Source organism: Oryctolagus cuniculus, chromosome 1 (assembly GCF_964237555.1).
Source record: "Oryctolagus cuniculus chromosome 1, mOryCun1.1, whole genome shotgun sequence".
NCBI lineage: Eukaryota > Metazoa > Chordata > Mammalia > Lagomorpha > Leporidae > Oryctolagus > Oryctolagus cuniculus.
In genome coordinates this window covers 197,927,834-197,943,331 of record NC_091432.1, presented here as the reverse complement: position 1 = coordinate 197,943,331, position 15,498 = coordinate 197,927,834, and the positions used below count along the sequence as shown (strand labels likewise).

Below are 15,498 nucleotides of genomic sequence, written 5' to 3'. Positions count from 1 at the left end.
TTTATTTGAAAGTCAGAGTTACACAGAGAGAGAAGGAGAGGCAGTGAGAGAGAGGTCTTCCATCTGCTGGTTCACTCCCCAGTTGACTGCAATGGCTGGGGCTGTGCCAATCTGAATCCAGGAGCCAGGAACTTCTTCCAGGTCTTCCACACAGGTGCAGGGGCCCAAGGACTTGGGTCATTTTTCTACTGCTTTCCCAGACCATAATAGAGAGCTGGATTGGAAGTAGAGCAGCCATGACCCAAACCCGCGCCCATATGAGATGCTGGCACTGCGGGCAGCAGCTTTACCCACTATTTGCTGGCCCCAAATAAATAAATCTTTAAAATGAAATTTTGACTGTGATCCAGAGTAATAAATGTATTTTATGTGGTGACCCTGTATATATAGCATTTACTGATCCGTAACTGAACCCAGAAATTTGTGGAGCATTCCTCTTCTTAATACTCCATGGGACTCTCTCTGATATTTTCTATCTATATTTTCATTAAAACAGCTCTGATAGTGACTCTTTAAAATGATTTCATGAATCTGAAATTTGAAAAAAAAAATCCAAGTTTAAAATCATGTTAACTTTTTAATTAACTATTCTTTTCTTTTGATTTAAAAATGATGACCTCTAAAAGATAAGGGTGTAAGGAAATATCTGCCTTTGGTGTAGTGCAAGATGAATAGTCTGTGTGGTTGAAGGTCTAACGGTGACGGACAGCTGCTGATACACCTTTGACTAAAGGAAACCTGCCCTATACAAGCAGCTGATCCTCTTTGACCTATGTGTAAAAGAATACTTATTGGAATGCTTAACAGTGAATTCAGTTATTTATCTGAGAGACAGACCAGGAGACAGAGGGAGACAGAGAAAAGAAGTGGGGGAGAGGTAAGGGGGAGAGACAGAGGGAGAGAATTCTACCCTCTGGTTCACTTTCTAAATGTCTGCAACAGCTGGGGCTGGGCCAGGCCTGAAGCTGGGAGCCAGGAACTTGATCTGGGTCTTCCACGTGGGTGGCAAGGACTCAAGTACTTGAACTATCACTTGCTGCCTTCCAGAGTGTGCATTAGCAGGAAGTAGGACCAGGAGGAGAGCTGACACCCGAACCAAGGCTCTCTCATAGGGGATATGGGCATCCCAAGTGATGCCTTAACTACTAGGCTTAAGGCACACCCTGATATTAGGGCATTTTCTTAGTGATAAAAAGGCAGAAACAATCTCAACAGGGAAATTACTAAATAACCTGTGATTCTGCCATGTTATAAAAAAAGAGATAAAATTTATTTATTTATTTATTTATTTATTTTTTTGTGACAGGCAGAGTGGACAGTGAGAGAGAGAGACAGAGAGAAAGGTCTTCCTTTGCCGTTGGTTCACCCTCCAATGGCCGCCGCGGAGGCGCGTTGCGGCCGGCGCACCGCGCTGATCCGATGGCAGGAGCCAGGAGCCAGGTGCTTTTCCTGGTCTCCCATGGGGTGCAGGGCCCAAGCACCTGGGCCATCCTCCACTGCACTCCCGGGCCACAGCAGAGAGCTGGCCTGGAAGAGGGGCAAGCAGAACAGAATCTGGCACCCCGACCGGGACTAGAACCCGGTGTGCCGGTGACGCTAGGCAGAGGATTAGCCTAGTGAGGCGCGGCGCCGGCCTAAAATTTATTTAATTTTTAAACACAAAGACTGGAGCAATGATTCTCAAATGGTGAACTGGCTGGATGCTGGGCAGGTTGGGGTGTATATCAGAAACTCCAGAAGCGGAGAAATAAGTGGCCTAAAACAGCATGTCAATCATAATATATTTAAAAATCAAATATTAAAAGCTGTGATTTTTGTGTGTGACATACCACAAAACAACAGAGCTTTTCTGTATTCCCTTGGTTTCTGGAAGGTACTAATGCTCCAAATAGTTGGGGGTAGCCTCTCCACAAAAGTTATGTCCTAATTTTTAGAAAGCAGTCATAAGACTTAAGTTTATCATAAAGAAGGCATGGATTGAAAAAAAAGTTGAGACATACTTATCTGGAATAAACATGCTAAATTCACATTTGAAGAATGATTCATCAGAGGAAAATCAATAATGCGCATTGTGTTATTGGCTTTTTCAGAGGATGTTTAACAAGAGTTATTGAACAAAGGCCAGCCAATGGGGAGGGTTACACTGTAAGTGTTTGACTCATTAATAGTGTATCAGCAAAGTAACCACAGGCCCCTCTCAACACACTATAGTCTTGCTACAATCCATTATTCAGCCTAAGGATACCATTATTATCTTTTTTTTTTTTTTTTTTTTTTGACAGGCAGAGTGGACAGTGAAAAGAGAGAGACAGAGAGAAAGGTCTTCCTTTGCTGTTGGTTCACCCTCCAATGGCCGCTGCAGCGCGCTGGTGCATCACGCTGATCTGAAGGCAGGAGCCAGGTACTTATCCTGGTCTCCCATGGGGTGCAGGGCCAAGCACTTGGGCCATCCTCCACTGCACTCCTGGGCCATAGCAGAGAGCTGGCCTGGAAGAGGGGCAACCGGGAGAGAATCCGGCACCCCGACCGGGACTAGAACCTGGTGTGCCGGCGCTGCAAGGCAGAGGATTAGCCTATTGAGCTGCGGCGCCGGCCACCATTATTATCTTAAAGATATCAAGAATTGCTATTAAGGTATCTCAATTGTTAATGATATCACTACAAAACTTTGAGATTTTATCCTTAAAGAGATTTCTATGAAGACTGAGCTGACATCTACTAAAAAATCACACAAATAAAAAAGTAAAATAACAAAAAAACACTTTCCAGTACAAATGATTTGGAGAATTAATATTCCTTTTACTGAAGATGGTTCAATTTTCTAGAGCATTTTACATTTGTAAAGGCAGAAAATGTAGAACAGGATCATTAAAAGGAAATCACCAAAATCCAAAGAACCCTCAAGTAATTTTGAGTTGACATGGCTTTGATTTGACAGTAAACTGAGGACACAACATAATTAAGCCTTAAAAATGAAGCTAAAACCCTTAATGCTTAATGAAGAGGATCAAATCTGTATACAAAAGACAACTTGATTAAAAATGAGTGTGCTGAAATATCAAAGATATGCACCTGGGGTGTTTGAGATGTTAACACAATCAGCTCTAATTTCTAGAGAAACAAGTGGTAGTGATTAGCAATGGATAAAAACAAATGCCTGGTGAGAAAAACCTGGCCTCCACTGTGCTGGAAGAAGTCCTAGGAAGAAGAGTGAGTTAAAAGGAAATCTACTGCAAAGATTCCATAAATTATACTTAATAATTACTTCTTTGGCTGGTGGGTGGAATTGGGGTTTTCTGCCTTCCTGACAAGGGGGAAAATAGGATAAAAAAGCTATTGTCCCAAGGATCATGTGACTGTCAGAGAATCTGTGGTAACTAGGGAAGGGTTGTAAAAACCCCTGGGGGACAGGAGCAGGTGTTGTTAAATAACAGTGAGACAGGAAAGTAGAATAAGGCTATCTGATTCTGTGAACTGGAGGAAATGAAAACAGTGACAACCAGAATCTTCGTTCTGGTAAGAGAAGGCTGTCTAGATGTTACCTGTCAGGCAGTAAGACATTATGTGGGAAGCCTAGAATGTGTGCATGTAAAACACACCCATTCGCTGCAGAGCACCTGCTTATAATGCAGTGGGATTATTTATAAGGGCGAAATGGTAGAAGTAAGAGGAGGGGCTCTTCCACAGCAGGAGCTGGCAGAAAAATCAGGCAGAGAGGGCAGCTAGGGATCTCTCTTCCCAAGCACTGCATAAAGATTCAGAACTGTGGAGAGCCAGAGGAACAACCCTCCTAACAGGCAAGAGTCCTCATACGGCATGTTAAATCCGAAGTACTTCCTTTAATCTGATTCTTGATATGGGAATGGCAGTATTTAAAAGGCTCAAAAGCAACAGAAAGTGATCGCCTGGAGGTGACAAGGAACAAGAGCATGGAAGCTTCGGCAGGGTGGGGTTGGGGGCACAACCAGAGTGGGGTGAGTATATAGGAAAAGCAATCTCAGGTTTTTCACTGGGAGATCAAGAGGTAGAAAAGTCTAGATGATTATCACTAGCATCCACAGAATATGTATCTTTGTTGAATGAATGTTGCAAAAATGACTGCAATATAAAAAGTTAATTTGAGATCATGGTGTCCATACCCTTTCTCTTCATCAAAATTACCCAGAGACTCTTCAGACCTGATCTGCAAATTGCAATTCTAGAAACTACACAGTCACCATCTCATCTCATCAGATTCACTCTGCTTTCCTATAGGTGAGGTCTGAATAGCAAGTCAGGGTGAAAACAGGTAACTGTACTGTAATATGGGTGATTTCTCTGACTGCAAGGGAGTTAACAAAATTTTAAAATTTAGTCAGTTCCCACAATAACAATGATAAGAAAAGAGGGACCAACATTAGCAAAATCAACAGTCCCCTACCCTTATGCTGTATCTGTGGCCTGGACCACAGGAGGGTGGCTCCCTTAAGGGCACAAGTAGGAAGCTTGAAAATACATCTGCTGTCCTGGGTCTGAGCTGGAGAAACATCGCATGAGTAGCACCTGCATACACAGGTGAAAATTTTCAAGATGGTCAACAACTGGGTCCTGAAAGTAAGGGTCTGAAGGATTCTCTGAGAGCATTAGGGCAAATCATATACCTACCTAGCATAGACGGTGACTAGCATATGGAAAGTCAGCAGAACCAGGGTCTGTAAAAAATGCAGAATACACAGCACACACCCCAAGCTCACTGTGCATATCACTATTAATCCTGAGACTTTAAACAAAATCAACAAAAAGAATGCTCTCACCCTCTGCTGTTCTTTGAGGAAATCCAAGCCTCCAGTGGTCCTGTTGTTCTCCAGTGATTGGCTGGCTGTCGCAGTGCCTCACTACAGTTTTTGGGAGCTTGCTCTTATGCAGCCAGTTTTGCCACCTGGCAGTAGCCTCTAGACTGTTTTTAGTTTTCAAGTCTGTAAACCTTCAAGGGGTCTACGTGGTACCTCCCCATCTCTCTTCACCTCTGTGTATGCAGAAGACACAGTCACATCAACTGCACATGGCTTTGCTGTTTTTTTTTTCCAAGGAGCAGTAGGACTAAAGATGGAATAAAACTGTCTTCCTGGTTTCTGCTCAAGACTATGAGGCATGAGGAAGGTCCTGCTGCTGTTTAATATTTACTGCAAGCTCACAAGGTTCTAATATACACGGAGAACAAAATCATGGCATGATCTTTAGCCTCAGGGGGCACAGACGTAGTCTTCATTAAGAGCTACAGAGCTGACCTCCCACAGAAGCAGAGCAACAGTTAGGGAACATCAGGGCCAACCATGACTGGCTGGTGTGACTGCACTCAGCAAACAGAGCTTTCCAGCACAATGGAGGGGCACTCCCTGTTTTCTGCCCTGGGCCCCACTAATGAAGTTATTAAACTTTAATTTACTTGTTTGTTGATTCTACAAACATTTGTTGAATCCAGCCTACTATGTGTCAAGTGCACTCAGGTGCTTAATCACTGTTGGCAGAATGAACAAATGGAGCCTCACTCAGCCTGTGAGAAAGCAGTGAGTATGTGCGAGTGTAGGGGGCACAAGTGTAGGATTAAAAAAAAAGTGTTGCTTGAGCTAAATTTTGAATGTGAGTGGGAGTTACCACAGTAGATAAGGAAAAAAAGGCATTCCAGGAAGAGGTAAAAGCACATGCCAAGGCATGGAGCTATATGGGGACTTCTTCATGACTTAGATGGTATGAAGCCAGCCTGGAGGCTGAATAGAAATAGGCGAGGAAACCTGCCTTCACATAAGAATTAGCATCATCCCAAAGAACTGGTCTGAGATAGTATGCTTAAAATATTTGCTTAGAAGGGAATTTGTATTTGACTTTCAGGGAGGGGGAAAAAAAAACCCAGAAAATTGGATTTTCTGAGGCCAAGAAGAGGGACAGTCCTGAGGAGTCCAGGGGTTGACCGACCCATGCATTGCTTGGCCTTAGGACCCAGCAGAAAACTCTTCTGCACAACCTAAGCACTGGTAGGTGGTGACTGCAGTGAATCACTGGGCTTTCCCTAGAGGAGACTCACAAACCTCAAAAATCAAACGAAGAAAGTGAGAGTGTGAGAGAACACCAGCTAGCCCACGTAAGGCTGTTTCAGTGAGGTTTCAGTAAGATGAGACATTCTCAAACCAACCAGATCATAGGTCAAAGGCTTTGTAAACTGTATTATTCTTCCAAAACATAAGGTTCTGTAAACTATATTATTCTTTCAAAACATAAGGCAAGAGTGTGGCTCGTTCACTCAAAGAATATGGGCAAAACTAATTCTGGCAGGGCAGTGGCACGGGGGCTACATGTGGCTGCCAGAAGAGGCACACAACAGCAGCTGAGTTTCAATGATGCTTGGGAAAAAGCATATTCTATACTGATTCCTGTAGATACTCTGTAGAGTTGTAAACTTCCCATTACTTTTCCTACGCTTTTACAGTAAATGGTTAGAGAAATGCAGACTGAGTCTACGTGAACTCCTGAGGGGCAAGAAACTCTCCTATTTAGCTAGCATAGTGCCTGGCAAGTAAGTACACTCAGTAAACGTATGTGGGTCTCTGAGGAGATTGCTGGAAGGCGGGGAGAATGGAGGGGGATGTCATAATGGGAAAATGAAACATGTCTCCAGCTGGAGTCTGATGGTCTTGGCTTCTTGATCCAAAGCTAGTAAGCAATTCCTTGGTCATTAAGATTGAGGGGTGGAGTAGAAAATGACATTCCCATCAGAAATGAATAAATCAGTTTGGGAAATGAAGATAGCTGAAACCAAGTGGCACTGACGGAGAGAAACAGGAAGGATTGAAAGATAATAGATTCTGTGGCTAAAGAGAAGGGAACTATTTGCATAAATATGATCCACTTATGAAGAGGTGTCCTGGAAAAAATGGGCCTGTGAAGGTCTTAGCATTCCTGTTCTGGGAAAAGGAAGCACTGTCAAAGATATGGCAAACATTGGAAGAAGAAAAGCATATGAATGTGATCAGAGAATAGGTAAAAGATCAAAGGTTGAAACATCCAGAGAGTAAAATCTAGACACATTCGCACACTCTCAGTCAAACTGGGCAAGCCATTCTCTCCCCTTTCATTTCACTTGTGAGAGCATTTCTGAGATTAAGGCCACCTGGTGACATCCTTCATAAACATTCTGGAATAATTTGATTTTCAGACTCAATGTTGTGATTAAGGAGGAGTCAGGGAGTATTCTTAGGATTTTCGAAAGCTTACTGTTTATCCTGTGCTGGACATCAAAGAAATGATATTCAAGGTCCAAGACATGGGGAGCATCTAGATACAGGTAGCAGTCTTTCCAGGGTCATGGGAGTGTGGTACCGAGAGCCCTCAATGAAGAGATCAATTTAGAAAACTTCAACAACCCATCTCTGAATTGGAGCGAAGACTGTATTTGCAGGCTGGATCCTTCTGACTTTCTTGATACACCCCTGATTATCTTGGTCTGTTAAACAGATGAGAGGAGTTTGAAAGGAAAAGGGATTCTAAACAACAGAGGTGCTAACTAACATAAAGCTTTGTCAGAGTTTTTACTCCACCAAGCTGTGCGTGAAGTACCACACCCATCCTTCAGTCAGCCATCGAGTTAAAAAAAAATGTTTAACCATTCTCCTCTCACAATGTATCCCAGGATCCCATGGAAGCCAGTCCTATTAAAGAAGGGTATCGTTAGGTTTGGCCAGGTCAGAAGGGAGGAAGGGAATAGGAAAACTCTCCCAGAATGGCTCTATGGTAGACACAATGGCTTGGCCTTCTCACCACTCCATTTTTGGACAGGAAGTCAGAATCTATCCTTGGGCCTAAAGCTGAACTCTTGGGATTCAGCTGTAATGAAAATATTCCATGGGGCCAGGCCAGAAGGCATCACTGTGCCAGGCACAGATCCTCACCTCCCCAGCCTGGAGACTGCTAATACTGCACATTTCCTCTCCTCCCCTCCTCCTCCTCAGGCAGAGGCACTACTGGGCAAGTGTCCTGAGTGGTGCCAGCATTCCACTTGGTAACACTGGTGTCCACGGGTGCACGCAGTCAGAGGGCTACAGGGACAACTGGCATCGTGCTTTCTACAAGTGATCCTGTTTCTTCTTCCTCTCTCTCGGGCTTCTGCAGCAGGGAAGGTGGTCTCAGGATGCTGTGCTCTCTGGAGGGCCCCTCTGACCTGCCAAACACCACACCAGAGGCCTCCCTCAGACTCAGTGAGGTCGAGCCGGCCTAAGGCTTTATTTCAGCGGGGCTGCCAATGAAGGAGGTTAACGCTGTGAAATCTGGGGACGCACTGGAAATCAGCTCCTGCAGCAGCCTCATCCCCTTCACTTGTTTAATGATCACATTTATTGAGCATATACTATTACGAAGTCCTATGCTTGGCACCTCAACGCAATCCATTAACAAGCATCCCTTCTGTCTTCTGCCTCTCCTTGATACTTTCTCCCAAAGAAAATATGAACAGATTCCATGCAGCTAAGCTTTGTAATATTGAGCACATTGCTAAGCCTCTCTGAATCTCAAGTACTTAAGGTGTAAAAGGGGGTAATTCCACAAGCTGTTTTCAGGACTGTACAAAAGGTTTTAACATGCCCAGTGTAGTACCTGGCACATTGGTGCTCGGTAATCCTTCATAGTTCTTTCTTCCCCCAAAGGACTTCCCTTCTAGGGCTTGCCAAAGTCAGCTGTTCCACCTGATCTCATTGCTTTCCTTGTGTGTGGTCAAGCCCAAGGGTTCAGATCTCCTATCCTTGGGTCAGAGGTCTCTGGTCTATCCCTCCCTTGAACCCTGTACTCTTACTGCACCTCCTGCATCCATGAAAACCCAGTCTGGAGCCAGAAAAATCCTAACGGGGTGGGGGTGGGGGGACTGGTCAGAGGTTGAATGACCACGGGGCACCCGCTCTTGACCATTCTGAGGACAGACAAGTGAAGGCACATTAAGCTCTCCAAGGAGGTCAAGGCCGAAGTACTTGGATCTAGAAGTCATTCATGGATCTCTTGGCAGGATCTCTCACCCCAGGCAGAGAGGTTCCAGGCCGTTCTAGGGCACAACTCAAGGTCCTCTTGTATCTAGTGGGTCTCCTGGGGTGTCCATCACCACCACACAGGCTCCTGCGTCTCCCCTGGGTTCCAGGATGTCCTACTGAGCCAACTCCACAGACCACCTCCGCGCTTGCTCCCGGAGTTGCACAGAACGCCTCCCTGGGGACGGTGCCCTCCACACTGCAGACAGCGTCCTGGGAGTCTCCATTCACACACACGGGGTCTTCCACGGGGGCGGCTCCCCACACCGCCTCAGGGGACTCCCGGCAGTGGAGGGAGCAGTCACTCGGGGTTCATCCACTTACACGGGGGCGCCTTTGGGGCCCCCCACGTAAGCACCCCAGAATCCCCAGAGGACTGCCCGCAGCCCCCTGACCCGCCAGTTAGGGCGACGGCCCGGTCCCCGCCCTCCCCGCCCCCGCTTACCGGGACAGCCTGCGTGCGGGACGCGGGTCTGGGGCTAGCGGACTCTACACCGCCGGCCCCGCGCTGCCCACGGCCGCTCTGGAGCCGAGGTGCTGGGCCGAGCGCCGGGAGCGGGCGGCGCGGGCGGAGCGGCGGGCTGAGGCGGCGGCGCGCGCTCCCGGCGCACACCCACCCGCCCCGCCCCCACCCCGCTGCAGCGCGTGCGCCCGCGCCGGGCGCCCCGACCCCGCCTCGCCCTCCTGCGTCTCGAGGGGCCGCCGTCGCCGCTCGACCCGGGCCTGGCGAGCTGGCGTCCGCGCGAAGGCGGCGCGGCAGGGCGGCGGCCGGCTCTGATGAGTGGTCGTCTGAGGTGCCAGTGGGCAACCTTCGAAAGAGCCTGGCACTGCGGCGCGGGTGCTGCGCCAGCCCGGCCGCCTGCGGCAAGGTCAGTGCTCGCCCCGAGGAGGCGCCCCGGGGGGCTGCGGCCGCTCCTCGCTCTGCTTTGAGCCCGGGCGTAGGCAGGGTCCCTGTGGATGCTGCCCCTAGCACGCTCCCGGGGTAGGGAGAATGACTCATCCGGCGGGCCCTACCAGCCGCCCAGGCAGGTCTCCAGGCTCCCGACCCCGGCGTTGGGGCGCTCACCTTGCTCGTACCTCACTGGCCCCCGGAGTACCCAGATGACCCCTCACCAAGTCTTAGGCTGGCCCAGTCCGCTGTGCGGTTTTTCTGAAATCACTGGCCTTCCGTCGCCAGCAGCGAAGCCGGGCTGTCGCCTAACCCGCTTCTTGCTGCGGCAACTTCATCTCTCAGCCTCCAAACAGCCAGCTTGTCAGGAGGCCAGCAGCTCTGAGGGCTGGGCCGTGCGCTCCAGCAAGCTACAGTGCATGTGTTGAAGAGGGCAAGGAAACGAAGATCAAATCATCAGACACCTAGCAACTAATTCTAAGGAAGTAACTGAAGACACACACATGATAAACCAAGAACCCTTTTGTTCAAAGTCATTGCGTTTGCACTCTAACACACCTTCGTTTTCTTGTGCGTTCCGTTTATATAGCTGAAGAAGAATTTACAGCATCAGTTTTTGGACATCTAGCGTTTGTTATACGCTGTGCTAGGTGCTAAGAGGGTTGTGAAAAGGAACTCACTTTGCACTCCACATGGCATTTACCAGTAGGGCACATGAGGTAAGTAGAGTACTATGGGTTGCTGTTGCTTTCAAACCCCAAGTGCCAGACACCATTTCCCAACACCTTGAACATATTGTCACTATTTCACACCCTTCTTTTGAGGGCGTGCGTTGACACTGAGGCACAGAGCAGTTAAACAATTTGCCTAAGGTCGCATAACTAATATGTGATGGAGGAGAGGTGAATCCAGGTATTTTGTCTTCAAACCCCGAGCTCCTAACTATTTTACTCTACTGCCACTGAGAAAGGAGAGGCTGCTAATCAGAAATATGTGTTGTTTTATTTTTTTAAGATTTATTTTATTTATTTGAAAGACAAAGTTACAGAGAGAGGCAGAGACAGAGAGAGAGGTCTTCATCCACTGTTTCACTCCCCAGATGGCCACAATGGCTGGAGCTGCGCCTATCCGAAGCCAGGAGCCAGGAGCTTCTTCCGGGTCTCCCACGTAGGTGCAGGGCCCAAGGACTTGGGCCATCTTCTACTGCTTTCCCAGGCCATAGCAGAGAACTGGATCGGAAAAGGAACAGCCGGGACTAGAACCAGTGCCCATATGGGATGCTGGCGCTTCAGTCCAGGGTGTTAATCCACTGCACCACAGCACCAGCCCTGAGAAATATGTGGTGTTTTAAAGGTGAGTACTTGTTTCTCAGGACCCACTGTCCTTTGTCGTGAAACAAACATTAAAGACAAGGCAGCTTTCCATAGAGTCTAGGGGTCCACTAATCTCTAGTATTATATCACACCAACCATTTCACAGAGTCCTCTGAACCATTTTAAATAAGTGCTTTGTTTCTAGACCGTTTGACAGGCGTCTATGGAAAAGGAGGTTGTAATAATATCCCCATAGAAATCTCTGTTGGTTAATTCCTTCTTTCATTCAAAAAAAAAAAAAATGAGTATTGTGCATCTATAGTCTGCCAGGCATGGCACTAAGAACTGGGAGGGGGTAAATAAGCGTAGGACTCAGTACTTTTCCCTCCTGGAGCTATAATCTCATAGAGGGAGACAGGCATCGACAGAGAACCATAATTATACTACAAAATGGAAAATGAGTTGTTCTCAGTAGAGGAATGAAAGCAATGGATGTTCTTAAAAAGGTAGAGACAAATTACTTCATGGAGGGGGGTGCCTTGCTTAAGCAAAATGCATAATAACCATTTAACTTATTATTGCTATTAAAGTATTAGTGACTCAAAATTTATCAAACTTCTTTTTTATGCATGTAAAATTCTCATGTTCAGCAGAGACTTTTGCTAAATTATAAAAATTGATCAGAGTATGGAGAGAGAATAAGAGGAAGCCTCTTGGAGATGGTTTAGTGTATATCCTTAGTGGGGCATATGGAATAGAATGGTGCCACACAAGGTATTTTTTAAAAAAATGTATTTATTTGCTTGAAATTTAGAATTACAGAGAGAGGGGGAGAGACACACAGAAAGAGATCGTCTATCCTCTCGTTCACTTCTCAGGTGGCCACAATGGCCAGCTCTGGGCCAGGCTGAAGCCAGGAGCTTCATCTGGGTCTCTCACATCAGCAGCAGGGACCCAAACACTTGGGCCATCTTCTGCTGCTTTTCCCAAGCCATTAACAGGAAGCTGGATCAGAAGTGGAGCAGCCAGGACACGAACCAGCGCCATTATGGGATGCCGGCATTGCAGGCAGCTGCTAACCCACTATGCCACATGCCAGCCCCAAAGGTAACTTCTTTTAGGCCTTAGACAAAAACTTGTTGGGATATTTAAGAGACTATGGGGGAGAAAATCAGAATGTTACTGAACCCTGCTTTGTCTTTACATCTTGATGCTGGCCTCACATGGAAGAGGATTGGTGCAGCATTATTGCTTTTAATACACATCTCTTGAGGAAATTGCCCAGTACGCAATTCCCCCTTAACTGTGAATGGCTCTAGAGCACAGGGACAAAGTCTCATGGACCTTCTCCAATTGAGGCTACCTGCCCTTTGGTTGCTGCCAGTCGATCCAGAGGTAGACACTTAACTCAATTTCATGTAATCATGATCACTTTCAGGAATTTGAAACTCAGAACAGAGCATTATGTAGCCTGGGAATTGTTGGATCTGTGAGAGCACACAAAGACCCACTCACTGTTCTGACCCCAGGGTGGGTGGGTCCTTGCTCTTCCCACATCCTAGTTCTTTTCTGTATTAGTTTCTCATCACTATAATGAACTACCCGAGGCAGACTCCTTATAAAGAAGAGATTTCTTTAACTCACAGTATTGGAGGACCAAAGGCATAGTACTGGCACTAGTACAACTCTGGTGAGGGCCCTCTCAGCAGTGCTTCATCCTGGCAGATGACAACGGTGGGAGCGCATGCAGAGCAAGTGATCATATCTCGGTATAGAGTGGCAGAGGATGCTCAGTGGCTCAGGTTTTTGTAACAGCCTCTTCTTGAAAACAACCTTAACCCTTCTGAGGGTAGGGCCTTCAAGACGTCCCTCTAGACCTCAGCTCTCAAAGGTCCATCACCTCAGCTTTCCCACATTGGGGACCAAGCTTCTAACACAAGGACCCTTGGGGAACAAAAAACCCATTACACCTCCCTTCAGTCCCTTTTTATGCTTCAGTCGTCCTGTGAGTTTCCATTGTTTCCAACCAAGGGGGTATTTATTTATTTGAAAGAGAGAGAGATCTTTGATTTACTGGTTCACTCCCCAAACACTGGTGCTGGACAGTGTGAAAACCAGGAGCCTGGAACTCCATCCGGGTCCCCCATGTGTGTGGCAGGGACCCAAGTATTTGAGCTATCATCTGCTACCTCCCAGGCACATTAGCAAGAAGCTGGATCAGAAGCAGAGGTGATAGGCAATAGTAGGCTCTCTGATACAGGATGCAGGTTTCCCAAGCTTAATCCACTGTACCACACAACACCTGTCCCAACCAAGGGGATCTCAATAACCTTCTACCTAGGGCTGACCTAGGGTCACCAAGCTTTACAGATGAGGAATTAGGCATTCAAATGGAATTTCTAGCTAGACCAAACAGCTAAAATGGTATTGATATCTAATCAGAACTTGTGTCTTCATCATACTACAATCCCTAAATACCCTTTCTGCCAAAGAAACGCAAGCCCTGGGCTTCTTTGGTATTAGGATTGGCATTTGAGAATCCTAAATATGAGTCTGCTCTAGTAAGATTAAAGGAACTGGTTTCCCATATGGAGATCCTTATCCTAAGGTGAAAAGGAAATAGGATTTATTGATATCCATGCCTCCTCTCCTGCTTTCCTGGAGTCTTAGAGGATAGGGAAAGCGCCTTCTGTAGACTGCTGGCTCTTCAGTGTGCCTTTGATCCGTCCCCTTTTGGTTTTCTCATTGCTTCATCTGTCATCATGAATCTTAACTTTTTCCTCTTTTTTATTGACTTTTTTTGAAGCCTACAAACAGGCTCAAGTCTCTCTTCTGCTAAGAAACCTCTCTGTTGACTCACTGTCCTTTCCCTGGTACTATCTGCTATGATTTGAATGTTCCCCAAAGTTCATGAGGTGAAAACTTAATCCCCAATACAATCAAATTGGGAGGTAGGGGGAGTCAATTAACAGGTGATCAGGTGAGGAGGAGTCTGCCTTCCTGAATCGATAAATGTCATTTTATGGGAGTGAGTTATTTATTTACTTTTGGGTATGAAGGAAATTTATTGGAAAAAAAAAAAAAAAAAACAGAAAAAGTCCCAGGAGAGGTCCCTGAGGAGGGAGCCTGTGGGTTAGTTACTGAAGCAGGTTTGATTCCCTCTTGCTCATGTCCTCTCTTGCTTTTTTGTTTCTGCCATGAGATGACACAGCCCAAAGGCCCCTGCTAGATGTTGGCACCAGTGTTCAGAACCATGAACCAAATATTTTTGTTATAAATTATCCATTTTATAGCAATATAAAATCAACTAAGACATTGCCTAAACCCTTTCCCATTAGAAAAAATAGAACTGTTGGGGGGCTGGCACTGTAGTGTGGCAGGTTAAAGCCCTGGCCTGGAGTGCTGGCATCCCATGTGGATGCCGGTTCAAGACCTGACTGCCCCATTTCCAATCCAGCTCTCTGCTATGGCCTGGGAAAGCAGTAGAAGATGGTATTTTACATCAATTCATTTTTTTTTTTTTGACAGGCAGAGTGGACAGTGAGAGAGAGAGACAGAGAGAAAGGTCTTCCTTTGCCGTTGGTTCACCCTCCAATGGCTGCCGCAGCCAGCGCGCTGCAGCCGGCGCATCGCGCTGATCCAAAGCCAGGAGCCAGGTGCTTTTCCTGGTCTCCCATGTGGGTGCAGGGCCCAAGGACTTGGCCCATCCTCCACTGCACTCCCGGGCCACAGCAGAGAGCTGGCCTGGAAGAAGGGCAACCAGGACAGAATCTGGTGCCCCGGCTGGGACTAGAACCCGGTGTGCCGGCGCCACGAGGTGGAGGATTAACCTGTTGAGCCACGGTGCCGGCCACATTCATTGATTTTTATATGTTAAACAAATCTTAAATTCTTGGGGTAAATCCCACTTGATCAAATTGTTTAATCCTTTTTCTATTTTGTTGGATTCAGTTTATGTTTTGCTGAGGATTTTTCTGCTTCTGGTCACAAGGGATATTCATATGAATGAATTTTTATGTCTTGTGAGATGAAGGTATTAATTCATGTTTTCTGTGTGGATATCCAGTTGTCCAGGCACCACTGCTGAAAAGACTATCCATTCCTCATTGAATTGCCTCCATATCTTTTTGAAAATCAGGACTTGTTTCTAGAACCTCAGTTCTTTTCTAGTGGCCTGTGTGACTGTCCTGATTGCACTATCATGCTATCTTGGTTACTGTAGCTTTGCAGTACGTTTTGCAATTAGGCAGGG

The 15,498-nt window shown here is 46.6% G+C and overlaps 3 protein-coding genes across 10 annotated transcripts in view; 2 read left to right on the top strand and 1 right to left on the bottom strand.

The window, feature by feature from the left end:
- PHF24 (PHD finger protein 24) overlaps positions 1–15,498 on the bottom strand; it is an 80,500-nt gene that overhangs the window by 19,492 nt on the left and 45,510 nt on the right. Inside the window, exon 1 of one of the 6 annotated variants that reach the window (XM_051844421.2) lies at positions 10,158–10,292. The exons of 2 other annotated variants lie outside the window; for them this stretch is intronic. The gene's annotated coding sequence lies outside the window, so the exon portion shown is untranslated. Of the gene's footprint in view, positions 1–9,489; positions 9,630–10,110; positions 10,293–15,498 lie in introns of those variants that run through there. 3 more of the 6 variants (XM_070053699.1, XM_051844418.2, XM_051844417.2) reach the window with 3 other exon arrangements.
- The window catches only part of LOC100347365 (protein SPATA31F1), a 100,018-nt gene continuing 94,282 nt past the window's right edge, over positions 9,763–15,498 (top strand). Inside the window, exon 1 of the mRNA XM_051844409.2 lies at positions 9,763–9,913. The gene's annotated coding sequence lies outside the window, so the exon portion shown is untranslated. The remainder of the gene's footprint in view (positions 9,914–15,498) is intronic.
- Positions 10,477–15,498, top strand: part of SPATA31F3 (SPATA31 subfamily F member 3) — a 54,807-nt gene continuing 49,785 nt past the window's right edge. For 2 of the 3 annotated variants that reach the window (XM_051844448.2, XM_051844441.2), the window contains exons 1-3: positions 10,521–10,652; positions 11,033–11,286; positions 12,125–12,353. In XM_051844448.2, the coding sequence (XP_051700408.2) occupies positions 12,332–12,353 (22 nt within the window). In that variant the 5' untranslated portion in view covers positions 10,521–10,652; positions 11,033–11,286; positions 12,125–12,331. Of the gene's footprint in view, positions 10,653–11,032; positions 11,287–12,124; positions 12,354–15,498 lie in introns of all 3 variants that reach the window. The other variant, XM_051844445.2, reaches the window with a different exon arrangement.